Consider the following 14,557-nt stretch of genomic DNA (forward strand, 5'->3'; position numbering starts at 1 on the left):
CTTTAATTTAGGGCCTTTTTTATTTAAAATCATACTGTATTAGGAGTTCTTTATAGTTTTTTAATTCTAGATTGCCAATTTATATCAATTGTTTTTTTAAGTCCACATGATAATTTTAAAAGTTTAAAATTATCAAATGTTAAAGTGTATATTCTCTTATATAAACATCAAAACTCATCATATATATATATGCAGTCAGAGAGGAAAAATAATGGAGAGATTTAATCACCTGATCTATTCAAACTTGAAATTAATGCAATTACTCTAACAATAAATCTGCATAATTAAACAGTAGAGATTTAACTTTAAAAACTCACACCAAATTTATGGTAATTTATTATAAATCATGCTAGTAAATTAATGTAATCAATTAAAACTATTATAGAAAAATAGCTCCCACAAATTTAGATGGAAAGAAAGAAAGAAAATCAATCCAAAGTAGTGAAGTTTGACTACCAAAATTTTGCAATTCAGATTTTCTATTCTAAATCTTTTATTATTTTTATAGATGATTTACATGTACTGATATCCAAATATACACCATAATTACTGAGCATAGACCCTTAGTTAAGATTGTCACATATCCTTGATCCACAAATGCAATAGAAAATGTCATATATACTTGTTAATCGAGTGGAAAATCGGAGGCGGTTGTCATTTCTCATCACGCAATTTGTTTCTGAATGTACACAAGCAAAGCTACAACTCAAAAAACTCAACAGACAGGCAGATCATTTGGGGGAGGAAGCAAAGACTGCGTAGGATCTTTCCCACTCTTAACAATGAATCCCATCGCCAGCCCCCACGACGTGTGCTCCTCGAGATGGCAATGGATGAACCACACACCCGGATTATCCGCGTTGATCCTAATCGCCGCCCACCCTCCCACCGGCACCCCCACCGTGTTCCTCTCAGGCGGGTCCACCAGATTGTACCCCTTCGTATCCTTGGCGGCGTCAAAGTTCCCGAACCCCCGCCCCACGATGAAGAAGTTGTGGCCGTGGACGTGGATCGGGTGGTTCTCCGGGTTCAGCAGGTTGGTGTCCTGCAGCACCATCTCCAGCTTCGTGCCGAACTCCACCTGCAGCACTCGCGTCCCGAACTCCGTGTTCATGTTCTCGGCGACGGGGTCGACCCCCGTGTAGTTATATATGTGGGGTGGATTGTCCGGGAAATCCGACGTGTAGTGGCCCCCGAGGTTGCGGTAGTGGGACTCCAGTATGGAGATGGAGGGGCGGACGAAGGATTGGTTGCTCATCGACGCGTAGAATCGCCTGTTTAAGTAGCCCTTGCACGTCTGGTTTTCGGGGCAGTCTTGCAGGTTCAAGCTGATGGTGGTCACCACTCTTTTGTCGATCGTCTGCGGCACGTTGCAGGGGTAGTCCGCCGAGGCCAGGCTGCGGAGGCCGTTGGTGAAGCGCGTCGCGAACGGGGTGTCTTCCATTGCGGGGAGGTTTGCCGGCAGGCTGAGTGGTTTGCTGCTGCTTCCGTTGAGTTTGGTTGTGTATTGCAAGTATCCGATCGTGGTGGAGTTGTCGAAGGGGAAGACTGAGGTGAGGTAAGGCCTTGCCGCCATGACGAAGACGCCGGTGGAGCCGGGGTTGTCTGCCGTGAGTAGAACGGTGGTTGTTTGGCCCGGGGTGATCATGATGGCGGGTGTTGTGAAGGGCTTGGTGTAGACGGCGTCGATCTCGACCACGGTTAGAGTGTGGTTGGCCACCGCGAAGAAGAGCTCGTCGTTCAGGGCAGCATTTATGATCCTTAGTATGTAGGTCTTGCCCTGCTCCACGCTCTGGATGAATGTGTCTGCAATTAACATGTATAAGTCTCATAGATCTACTTGTAATTATGGTGGGTTGAATGAGATATGGGAAAAATTATACTCCTATAATTACAATTAAACAACCATACTAGTACTTAATAATTTTTGAACATTTGAACATTTTTTATAATATTTTGATAATTTTGGTACTTAGTTGTATTTTTTGCATACTTCGACATGTTTTTGTTAAAATGCCAATAATTTTTATATTTAATTTTAATTAGGGTAATTGGTGTATAAATACATGAACTTTACTCAGTTTTTGAAATTTAATATGAACTTTATATCCTAGTTATAAATACATGATCTTTACTCATTTTTGGTATTTAACATAAACTTTAAAACATAGTTATAAATACATGAACTTTAAACTTATTCAATTTTTAACATGTTTTTCATTTTTCTATTTTCAAAAAGAAAAAAACATGTTTTTCATTTTTCTCAAACTAAAGCTGACTTTGAATGCTTGAATCTTAATGTGGACAATTCGGCGTAGAGATACGGCGTCGTCATTTTTTGTTAGAGAAAAATAACCCAAAACTAAAATATGAAAGTAAATGATAAAAAATTGTCTACAAATTTCACAAATTCAGAAAGTAAATTTCGTCTTCAAGATTTGGGGATTTCAGAAAGCCAATTTAATCATTAAAAAAGCCAATTTAAAAAATTTGGAATATAAAAAATGGATCAAAAATTGAACAGTGAAGATTAATTTTTATAGCGAGAAATTGTCCTCGTCAAAATTCAGACATTACAAGTCAACTTTAATTTGGGAAAAATTGAAAAATGAGTAAAAAATTTAATAAGTTTAATGTATTTATAACTATATTTTAAAGTTCATGTTAAATATCAAAAGAAAGTAAAGTTCATGTATTTATAACTAGGATTTAAAGTTCATGTTAAATACCAAAAAATGAGTAAAGTTTATGTATTTATACACCAATTACCCTTTTAATTACGTATAGCTCAGAGGACATTTTCATTAAAAAGTGAATAATAAAGTGTATTAAATTAAACTACTACTATACTTTTCTTTTCCCAATTGAGTAAAGAATTGAGTGTAATATAACCTTTGATGGAACAGGGGTATAAGGGACCAGGCAAACCATTAATGGTGTAGGCGTCGGAAGAATTAGGTCCGCCGCCATATCTGGTCATCTCACTTTCTACAGAATCAACATCTGCGTTCCACCATTCACCTGAGTCATCATTTGATCAAAATTTAGGATCAGAAGTATAAATATATCCAGTTGATACATGTTAAATTTGAATACCGAAGATGATTGGAGAAGGCGCTTCGACGAGAGGAGAAGACGCGAAGGGGAAAGGGTAGGGGAGGCGAGGGTAGATGACGAAGGCGCCGTAAACAGAAGCCCGTTGCCATGAGAAATGGGCGTGCCACCACAGGGTTCCCCTCTGATCAACAACGGTGAAGTTGTATGTGTATGTTTTGCCTTGCGCTATGGGGCATTGTGTTACGTATGCTGGCCCGTCTGCCCATCCCGTTCTCAGCTGCCTCACTCCATGCCTGCATATACGGCCGAGTGCAGAATAAATCTTTCGTCGCGACTATATTCTTCAAATTTAACTTGGCTCCAGATATTCGGAATCCACTTCCAAATATTCAAATTCAAGATTTTCTTAATTAACAAAAAACAAAATGTTGCATGAATTTACCAGTGTATGGTAGTGTTTCTGGCAACTCTGTTAGTGACGGTGACTAGAACGTTATCGCCTTCGTTTACAGCAATAGTCGGCCCTGGATATTTGCCGTTCACGGTCAGGACCGGCTTTGTATGGCAAAGTCTTGTTACGGTCTTCCACTCCACCTGTAAGTCATGACCCTCTGTCATGCACGTATTGATATTTTTTGATATGATGAATGTGATAGAGTTTTAATTTGATATATATGTGTAGTGTAATTAATGAAGTAAACATGTATGATGTATCCAAGGGATTGATGGAAAAGTTTATGAGAGCGAAAAACAATAATAACTACGAAACATATATATCCAACATGTAATTAAATGGAACTTACACTAAACTTGAAATGCTTTGTAGTAGCTGAAGCGTGGCCTTGCAGTGCAAGTATTACAGCTGCAATTACTAGCAGAATTTGGCAATATGAGCACTCCATAATCTATAGGAGATTGATTGGAGCTGAAGATCAATTAAGATTGCTTATATGTGAAGAAAAGTAGATGCATGATGGTGTATATATATACATACATTGGGTCTGGAATTATTTTTCATGATATAGGCCTTAATTTTTTTTTTGCGTACAAAAATTATGAATAATTGTGGACACGCACGTGGGTATTTTACTTCTTTGGAGCTATTATGGTTTTGCTAGGATGCTGCTTAGAGCAACATGTCGTTTACTTTTCAAGTTCGAGAGTTGTTGGCCAATAATGTACATGTAATAAGCCAAGAGATACCCAACGAATCAAAGGTTTCGACATGGATGCAAGAGTCTTTATTCTTTTACTTTGGATGTTTATAGTATTTAAAATATATATATATATATGAAAGGAACGGATTTAAAATGCTAGAGATATCTTCTCCAAAAGAATGGATCTTCTTTTAGGTGGGAATACTGTATTTTATTTAATACGTATAACACTTCAAATAAAGTTAATTATTTGAAATGGACCATGAGTATTGTAGCTTAGTAGAGTGAACGACCATGAATCCACGATATGAATAACAAACCCCCGATCATCACCCAAAAGCATAAATAAATAAAATAAGAGACAACATCATATTCTAGCTAAAAGCATATAATAATAGAAAATTATAGCTATATAAATAAAAATATAGTAATCCATTTTGAATTATTAATTTGTGCCCGAGCCTTGCACACTTATACAATTTACATGAACTTTGCATGTGTGTAACTAAAATTCGTGTCACAATATCATCTACATTGTTACACAATTTTTTTGTAATTACACGAACTTTGGTTACATACAAAAAATCGTGTAAGTGTATAAGGACATACGTAATAGTTCAAAATGACTATTATTTTTATATTTTTATTTATATGACTATACAATGTAACAGATGAGTACTCTTTTTCATCTGCTCGGGTTTTTTTCATTGGGTTTTCCTTGGAGAGATTTTGATGAGATTCGGTCCTTAGTTTGCGTTTTTGTGCTCTTAAGGTTGTTAGATTTTTTCTTTCTTTTTTTCAATAAAATTCCAATTTAATAATTTATATGATGACTATAATTTTTTTGTTGAATTTTGTAATAATTAAAAAAAGAAGAAATACTATCAAATAGTTTCGTAGTCGTGATAATATTGAAAGTCTTTCACAACAAATTATTCGAATCAAAGTATTTTGATCATGACTTGTCATCTTTATTTAAGTTTATTAGTCAAATCAACAATTGACTAGTGGTACACGGTGATGGTATAAGAAAACATTTGGAGGGTTGGTGTGAGTTAATTATTTCAACAAACTGGACTCATTTGCCACCTTTAGTGGAAATGTGATATGCTCGTTGTCATAAAGTATATAATAATGACAAAATACATTAGAATATGTATACATACATATATATATAATATTATTCATTATCACAAATTATTCTGTGCTTAAAAGTAGCATAGATCATGCATGGAATCAGATTAATTAAGTGAGCTTACGAGTAGGTACAACTTTGGCTATGCTTAAAGTAGCATCACTATATACTATAGGTGATAGTTGTAATCAACCACTAAATGTGAATTATAAAACAAACTGCCATCGTTGATGAGGACAAAACTAAAACCAAATATGGCTACTTATTAGCTTATAATCTTGTTCACAATGAAACATTCAAGTGGTGCAAACTCATTTTTATTAGTAATTGTGAACATTAATTCAAGTGGCTACTATCATCTTTATTATTATCTCGGACTAATTGTCCTATATGCCTATTTGGTAGTTGCGTTATTTGCGTATTAGTAAGATTTTCATATTTATTTGCATATTACTAATTTGAAATGTGTGTACCATAAAGAACTATAATTTCAATTGATCAAGATTTACAAAAGATCCTAGCTAAACTATTTAATTATATATTGTCTAACAGTGAGGTCCCGGGTTCAAACCCCACTGATTCTCCTCCCCAACTCCTATATATATATATATATATATATATATATATATATATATATATATATATTGTCTAAAAGAGACTTATAGTAGGAAATATTTACGACATTTTCTTTCTTCATCTTTTTTCTCTTAAAAATATAAAAAATTATATGCCTTCTTAATCACTACTCATTATGTAACAAAAAGTAGGATTGCTTATTTGGATACTGGGTATTGGTTATATTCGAATCGAACCGAAATTCGCCGGTTATCGGGTAATCGATACCCAATATTTGGCTAAATGGTACGGTTGTGGATATGAGTATTGAGATTTTTTGGTTATCGGGTATACCCGATTAACCGATTTAATTAATTTTAAAATTATAAATATAATTTTATTAATATAAATATATTTAATTTGATATTTATAATATAACTACAACTTTACGTGGAAGGAAATGTATCAATTTAAAAATTAATAATTAAATACACGTATAAATAGTCAAATATAAATTTATTAAACTCTATTAAAGTATTATTAATTAACTTGTTCGTGGAATCATCACACGAGGAATCGTGAAAGTGAATTGATTAAATAAATTCTACTAAATGGCTACCCTCTAACATAACTTCTTCTTCTTTTTTTATATGGTATTTTGGTTACCCGTTTAACCGATCCATATAATTGTCCCGTTTAACCGGTAACCAAATACCGTTTGGGTTTGGGTACGGGTACCTGAACTTTGGGTACGATTATCGTGTACCCGACCCGTTCATCACCCCTAAATCAGTTTAATTTATCTCTTGAATAATGCAATTCTGCACCTAGGGCTGTAAACAAATCAAGCCGCTCGCGAACTATTCGGAGTTCGCCTAAAAAAAAAACTCGTTCAAGTTCATTTAGAGAAGCTCGATAAATAAACAAACCAAACTTGAGCTTAGTAGTATTCGGCTCGTTAGCTCGTGAACATGTTCGTCAAGTGATTCACCTTGAAAAATATAAATTATTAGTAGATACAACTTATATTTATCCACTAAAATTAACAATAATTGTATTAAATCTCTAATTAATTTTGTTTGTTATAAGAAAATAATTAATATATTTATTATTTTGAATAAAATAATTTGTTTTTAAAATAAAATAATCAATATTTTGAATATAAATATAAATTTAGAAAGTTCGTATAGGCTCGTGAGCCTCAAAGTATTCGGTAAGTAAAGTTTGAGATTTAATTCGATACTAAATAAATTAAACTTGAGCACACCACTATTCGGTTCGGCTCTGTTCGATTACAACACACCTCTACATGAGTCTATATGTTTGATGGGTCAAGCAACAAGTACCATAGTCTTTTTTTTTTGAGGTGACACTTATTTTTTATAATTGATAAAGTACGATTGAATATTTTTATTTTCATTAATAAGATATCTTCGACTTCACTTTTTCAATGAGAAATGGATTAATTTAAGTAATATAAATTATTAAAGATTTTGAGATATACTCCTTCTGTCCACAAAAAAATTTACTATTTTTTCTTTTTGTGACGTCCACAAAAGAACTTCGTATCTATTTTTAGACTATGTATCATCTCCTATAAATATTTTGTTTATCCTTATTTTTCACTTTTTCACCACTTTCAATACTAATTAAAACACATTTTCACAATTCTCAATACACTAAACAATTTTTTCATCACTATCAACACATTCAATAAATTTTTTATTAAAATTCGTGTCACTCCCTTTTTAAAAAAATGTGGACTAAGGAAGTATATCGCAAAATCTTTCTTAAAAATAATTCAAATAAAATGTGATCACAACTTAAAGTAGATGGTCACCAGAAAAAATCATTAATTTGCGTTGCCTTATTTTGACTGCAAAGTGTGATCACAGATGGTCACCAGAAAATTATATATATACTGGAAAACTGAATTCCCAATCAACTGAAAAAAGAAAAAGAAAAACACTCCAAAATAAATAGACCTGTTAGACAGTTGATAGGGGTAGTAAAACGATGTTGGTTATAATTCGTTACAATCGTAAATGAATTGAAATTTCGGTTAAAAGGTATACTGATAACCATAATTTATGGATTCGATCGAGTCATCAATTTTAGCTTTGATTGGAATTTGATTAATTGGTTTAACCGATAATCGTTAACTTAAAAATGAAATAACAAATATAAATTATATTTTATTTTAAAATTAAAACACACCTTATATTAATTTATTACTAATTTTCAAATTCCTAAATAGTAATTCCTAATGACTTTTCTAATTACTAATATTATGATTTTGGTGTTGGAGATTTTTATGTTGTCAGTATTATATTTTGCGGACCATAATGACTTTCTTTACATTCTTGAATGTTTTCAGTATTATATTTTTATGTTGTCAGTATTTTATTACGTTTGCCATAATTGAATGTTTTAGTATATTCACTTATTGCTTAAAGACGATGTAACAATAATTTAATGATTCCTTATTTTGCTGCAGTAGGCTAGTAGCTTAGTAAGAGAAGCCCGCCCATAGCTGAAATTATATTAGAAAAATATTTTTGTACTTCGTTGCATTTCAGGGTCTTAATCGGTTAATTTCGGTTAACTAATTAACTGAATCGATTAATTGAACCGTAAATTGATTTTAGTTGCGATTATTATTAATTTCGAATAATTTCGATTATGATTAACTAAAATTTTTGATTAATTCGTAATCGAACAGTTTACCACCCCTAATAGTTGACAATAGCAACGTTCACAAATGAAACTAACATGGAAGTATACATACTCGTAGGGTGTATTTGGTTTGATTAACAAAATAATTCAAAATATCCTTACCAAAATTATTTTTGATCCTTTTTGTCCTCTATGTTTTTGCATTTTGGCAATCTTAGGTTGCATGTGCTACATTTGAGTTATAATACTTCAATTTATTCTACACCATGATCAATCAATTCAAATTCAATTACTAAATTAAATAGTTCAAATAAAATTAATAATCCAACCCCACCGTATTCTATCAGTATTATCTATTCATCTACCATAGTAATTACTACGTACTAAATTCTATCAATATTATATATTTCATTCACAATATCAAATGTCTCATACTTTCTAGTATTTCACAATGTATAAGTTAGTTTAAAACGAGACTGCTCCGCGACCAGACAATTCTCTACTTCTCACGAAAATTTGGAATGCGCAGGCTCCCCATAAAGCAATCGTGACAGCCTGGAGATTAGTGAGGAACAGACTTGCAACGTGTGATAATTTGAGGAAGAAAAGGATTATTATGGGTGATGATGAAACAAGATGTAAGTTCTGCAATTCTCAAGAAGAGTCGACAAATCATTTATTCTTGCTCTGTCCTATTATCGGCGAGGTCTGGGACGAAATTCAATGTTGGCTGGGGCTGATTACGGTTCGCCCTTGTTCGGTGGCAGGACATCTTGAGGCTTTTCGCGAACTTGGGAAGAGGTAAAAAGATTGGAAAATTCTTAGAGGCAACTTGGATTTGTATTATCTGGACGATGTGGAAATGGAGAAACAACTGCAAATTCGAAGGCGTGGATTGAGATTCTAGAAAATTCATCACTGAAGTTAAGGTTAGACTTTAGTGTTGGAACAAAATTTTGGGATCATCGGGGTGGATACCACCGTTGCCGAATGGTCCTCTAATGAGCTGATCTCACGTTTTTTCTAATGTTTTTTTCTTTTGGTACCTCTGGTACCTTTTATGAAATTCACCTTTTCTTGATAAAAAAAAAAGTTTAAATACTATACTATTCTTGTCACAAAAATAAAATAAAATACTAGTACTATATACTAGTCAAAAGATATGCTGAATACTACTAGTGAGTCGGCAACTTGGAAAAAATTAAACAACAATCCAATTTGGTTTGTTATTATAAAAGATAAGCATATCCATATTGCTTTAATTTAAATTTAAATCATTTATATAAAGCAAAAGAATCCAACAATTGCAAGTAGGCGAGAGTGAGAGAGAGAGAGAGTATAAAAGTTGCATTATTTTCAACTACGTCGCTCTCTCACCACACAACGACACAACTATATAATCTTTGACGCTAAGAAAAAAAAAACTATATTTATAAATTTATAATCTTCAAACCGCGCCGGCAACTTTTCTACGGAAAACAGAAATCAACAACTAATTGCAGTAGTTTGTGTAACCCCGCTTCTTTTAAAGTTAATCGTGTTTTGAACATCACAACGGCTATTGTGGTCACAAGTCAACATATATATACTATTGAATATTGATACGATTATGCCATGTAAATAGAAGAATCAATGTCTTGAGCATTCGCATATAACTGCAATTTAAACCATTCATATTCTCATTTTATAGAAACTAGTACACTCATTCGTGTCATGCATGACGAACATCGAAATCAAACGACATATTTAAATAAATAAATATAAATATTAAATAAAAATAAAATATATTTTAAGAATAAAATAAAATAATCCACATCAAGTATTCAATAAAATCCCGAATTTGTAAATATTAATTCTCAACTTTGTATAAAGTGTAATTTTAATTACAATCATTAAATAAATTTAAAAGTTATGCGATAATAAAAATTAGCATTACACGTCATAATAAATAAATAAATATTTTCATACACAAACCTAAATAAAAAGTTGTAAAAATATTAAATTTTAAATTTTTCATAATTTATTCAATTTTCATAATTTTTATACTATATTAAATTTAAGATGCATATTGATTATCTTTTCATGAATCGAATTTAACGATGCTTATAAAAGAATTAAAATCTAAGAAAAGAAAAATAAAAAAATAATGAAAAAATGGTGGAAAAAAGAGAGAGAAGAAATGGAAGAAAAAAACTCTTTTCTTATATATAGATTATTATTATGGGATGTGAATTTTTTTTAAGTTGACTTAGATATTGGGCACAAGAATGGGCTGAATTATTAGGCCCACTTAATTTATGGGCTAATCCAAGTTGATTTCAATTGATCCACTTTCTCAATACAATTAAATAGAAACCGGAAGAAAGGGTAAAAACACCTTTGAAGATCTTAGCGAAAATCAAATAAACCTCCTTCACAATCGTCATGCGGCTCATGCCCGACTCTTGGGGCTAATTTAAAATTTATTTTACTGAAAATTAAGAAGATAAATATTATATATAAATTACATACAATATAATATAGAGTGAATTTTTAAAATGGCCACTTTCATATTGTAAAGATAAAAAATGTCCACTAAAATAAAAAACATAAAAAATGTCCACTTTTACCAAAATACCCTTCACATTAAAAATTAAAAAAATGTCCACTTTACATCACCCCTTTAAAAAATCCCGCAATTCACAACCAGTGTGAATTCACAACCAAAATTTTTCGGTTGTGAATTCACACTGGTTGTGAATTGAGAATTCACAACCAGTCGAATTCACAACCAGAATTTTTTGTTTGTGAATTCACAGCCAAAATTTAATTAACAACCAGTCGAATTCACAACCAAAATTTAATTCACAACTAGAATTTTTTGGTTGTGAATTCACAACCAAACGAATTCACAACCAAAATTTAATTCACAACCAGATTTATGTTGGTTGTGAATTCACAATCAGTCGAATTCACAACCTGAATTTAATTCACAACTAGAATTTATTTTGGTTGTGAATTCAAGTAGTTGTGAATTCGAGTTTTTAAAGTTTGAATTCACAACTAAAACTAGAATTTATTTTGATTGTGAATTCGAGTTTTAGTTATGAATTAATAGATCTGATTGTGAATTCAAGAATATTAATTTGTGAATTCATATATGTGGTCGTGAATTCAAAAATATTAAGCTGCTGTGAATTCATAAATTTGATTGTGAATTCAAAAATATTAAGTTATGAATTCATCGAGTTGGTTTTGAATTCAAGAATATTAAGTTCTGAATTCATGGATCTAATCGTGAATTCAAGAACATTAACCAAAATGTTCCAATTAATTAACTAACCACCATTATAAAATAATTAGAAAATACTCTCAATTCACACATCATCTTCTTCCACAATTTCCCCAATTTCCAACTATTTTCCCCAATTTCCAGTCATTGCAATTCAAGTAACTTGAAGAAAGTAAAATTGAATTGAGGTTTAGATAAACATGCATCATAGATCTTCCACAATTTCCCCAAATCAATCAGCAGACATGGTCATTTTAGCATCAGTAAGCTTTGTCCCCAAATCTGCCAAATCAAACACAAATTAAATTCAACGCGGCGCAGATCGTGTGGAGGCAGAGAGCAGCGGCGCCGCGTTCGCGCTTCTTCTTTTTTTGACCGGCGATTTTGCCTGGGGAGGAGGCTCGCCGGAAGTTTCCGTGGCTGGGGATGTCTGCTGGCGCCGCATTGTTTGGCCAGAAGGTGAGCAGAGGTGGCGCCGCTCTAAGGGAATGAAACCCTAGGCGGCGCGATAGCAGAAAGGTGAATCTGCTGACGTCCTCGATGCCGATTGTGCCCTGGAGGAAGTAGAGAGCGGGGCGGAGCTACCGCTCCACGCTGCAGGCGAGGAGGCGGAGGTCGGCGGCGTCCACGCGGGCCTCGCGGAGGAGAAAGGTGGAAGACAACAGTCGCCGTCTCTCCAGATCTGGAGCAACATTTCGAAGACAACACCCCAGTCGCCGATTTTTCCCTTTCCACTTCAACCACCCCAAGGCCACCAGATCTATGCTCTCCACAAGTTGAATCCGACAACTCCAAGTTAGAATCGAGAGCGAGAGATAGACAGAGGTGTCGCGGTGGTGGTGGTTGTGCGGCGCTGCCGCTGCGATTGCCGGAGATTGAGTGGCGGCGGCGCGGCAGACGGGGGGCGAGAGGGAGAGAGAGCGTGAGAGAGAGAGAGAGTACAACGATAGAGAGATGGCGGAGGCGACGAGGCCGAGGTGGCGCCGCTTCGCCGGCGATCTGAGCTCGGAGGGAGGGAGAGAGAGAGAGAGAGAGAAGGGGGAAGGTGTACCGTGAGGGAGAAGAGAGAGAGAGTGGAGCGAGAGAGAAGAGAATGAGAGAAAGAGAGAGTGCATATTTTTTAAAGGAGGGTATTTCTGTCTTTTCAATTAAAAAGTGGACAGTTTTTATTATTTTTATCTTAGTGGACAAATTTTATCTTTACAATATGAAAGTGGATAGTTTTATATATTAACTCTATAATATATTGCAGAATATCCATATAATATATACGTTTTTGAGAAATATAAAATTAATAACAAATATACATCTAATTACGAACATTCAATTAAAATATTTATGATTTTTTTTTCTTGTCAAACATGTAAATCTATTTTTTATTGAGTTAAAATAAATAATAAAATTTATTAATTTAAATTATATTTAAAGTTAATATTATATATACATATATATATTTACTAAGATTACTGAATTTTTATATGAAATGTAATAGTAATAAATTAATAATAATGAAGAATATATTTGGTAAATTATTGCAAATGCATGAGAATTGAGGGATTTTGAAATAAAGTAATAGGATAATTCATTTTCCTATTATAAAGAAGAAAGAAGATGCAATTTTAATTTTCAATCAATATAGAGTTAAATTCTAATTTCAATGAAATTTATGTTATTAAAAATAGTGTTAAAATTAATTCAAAATAAATGTTAATAATAAAGATAAAATAAAATATAAATTTTAAGAGTCAATTGTGGTTCTCCAATGTGAGAGCCAACTAGGGATGTCAATCCAGCCCGAAACCCATGGGCTGACCCGATTAACCCGTCAATCCAAGAGGGTTAGGGTTGAAAATTTTCAACCCAATAAAAATTACAACCCGACTAGCATGTAACCGATTAACCCGGCACCTGATAGGGTCGGCCCGACTAACCCGAAACCCGAAAACTTAACATAAATATTTCGATATAAAATTTTAAAAAATGACAAAATATTATAAAGTCCCATCATTTCCCTTTTCTGTATTTTTAAGCTGCTTTGTTTCTATGAGTTCAAATTATTGTTGGATATTTTATTATTTTTTCTTTAACAAAGTTGAACATTTTATTGTTACTAACTTATTTTATATGTTAGTATTGATTTTTGTTCTTCAATATCTTATATTTTTGCTTTTCATGTTTGCTATATAATTTATATCTTTGATTTCTATGTATATTTTATACATTATACATTAGATCATTAAAAATAACAAAATACAAATGATAATTTTATTTTTACGCCTGTAACCTGATTAGCCCGAAACCCAAACGTTTAGGGTTAGGGTTGAAGATTTACAACCCGAAAAAATCTCCAGCCCGATTAGCCCGCACCTGATTAACCCGAAATTCAATAGAGCTAGCCCGAAACCCGATGGGCTGGCCCGATTGACATCCCTAGAGCCAACCTTAGCTCTCCAATGTGGATAGCCTAACCCCTTATATAAAATTCATAATTACAATAACTTTATAATTATATGTAGGGCTGGTAAACCGCGATTTACCGGTTAACCGGAACCGGATTAGGCCCTGTGGAGTAACCGATAACCGAACCGGTTAACCGAATAACCGGTCGGTTTAACCGATCGGTTATTCGGTTAACCGATCAAACCGATTAATTCAGTGATTTCGATTTCGCCCAGAATTAGCCGGTTAATTCGGTTAACCGAATAA

The 14,557-nt window shown here is 33.3% G+C and overlaps 2 protein-coding genes across 2 annotated transcripts in view; one reads left to right on the forward strand and one right to left on the reverse strand.

Moving 5' to 3' along the window:
• LOC131008566 (uncharacterized) overlaps positions 1-14,557 on the forward strand; it is a 590,934-nt gene that overhangs the window by 512,720 nt on the left and 63,657 nt on the right. The window lies entirely within an intron of this gene.
• LOC131008580 (laccase-1-like) lies at positions 635-4,205 on the reverse strand. The gene is made up of 5 exons (XM_057935510.1): positions 3,861-4,205; positions 3,500-3,651; positions 3,097-3,350; positions 2,893-3,021; positions 635-1,806 (listed from the first exon to the last, which is right to left on the reverse strand). The coding sequence occupies exons 1-5, from the start codon at positions 3,957-3,959 to the stop codon at positions 716-718; spliced, it is 1,725 nt and encodes a 574-aa protein (XP_057791493.1). The 5' UTR covers positions 3,960-4,205; the 3' UTR covers positions 635-715.

The sequence above is a fragment of the Salvia miltiorrhiza genome, chromosome 2 (assembly GCF_028751815.1).
Source record: "Salvia miltiorrhiza cultivar Shanhuang (shh) chromosome 2, IMPLAD_Smil_shh, whole genome shotgun sequence".
Lineage (NCBI taxonomy): Eukaryota > Viridiplantae > Streptophyta > Magnoliopsida > Lamiales > Lamiaceae > Salvia > Salvia miltiorrhiza.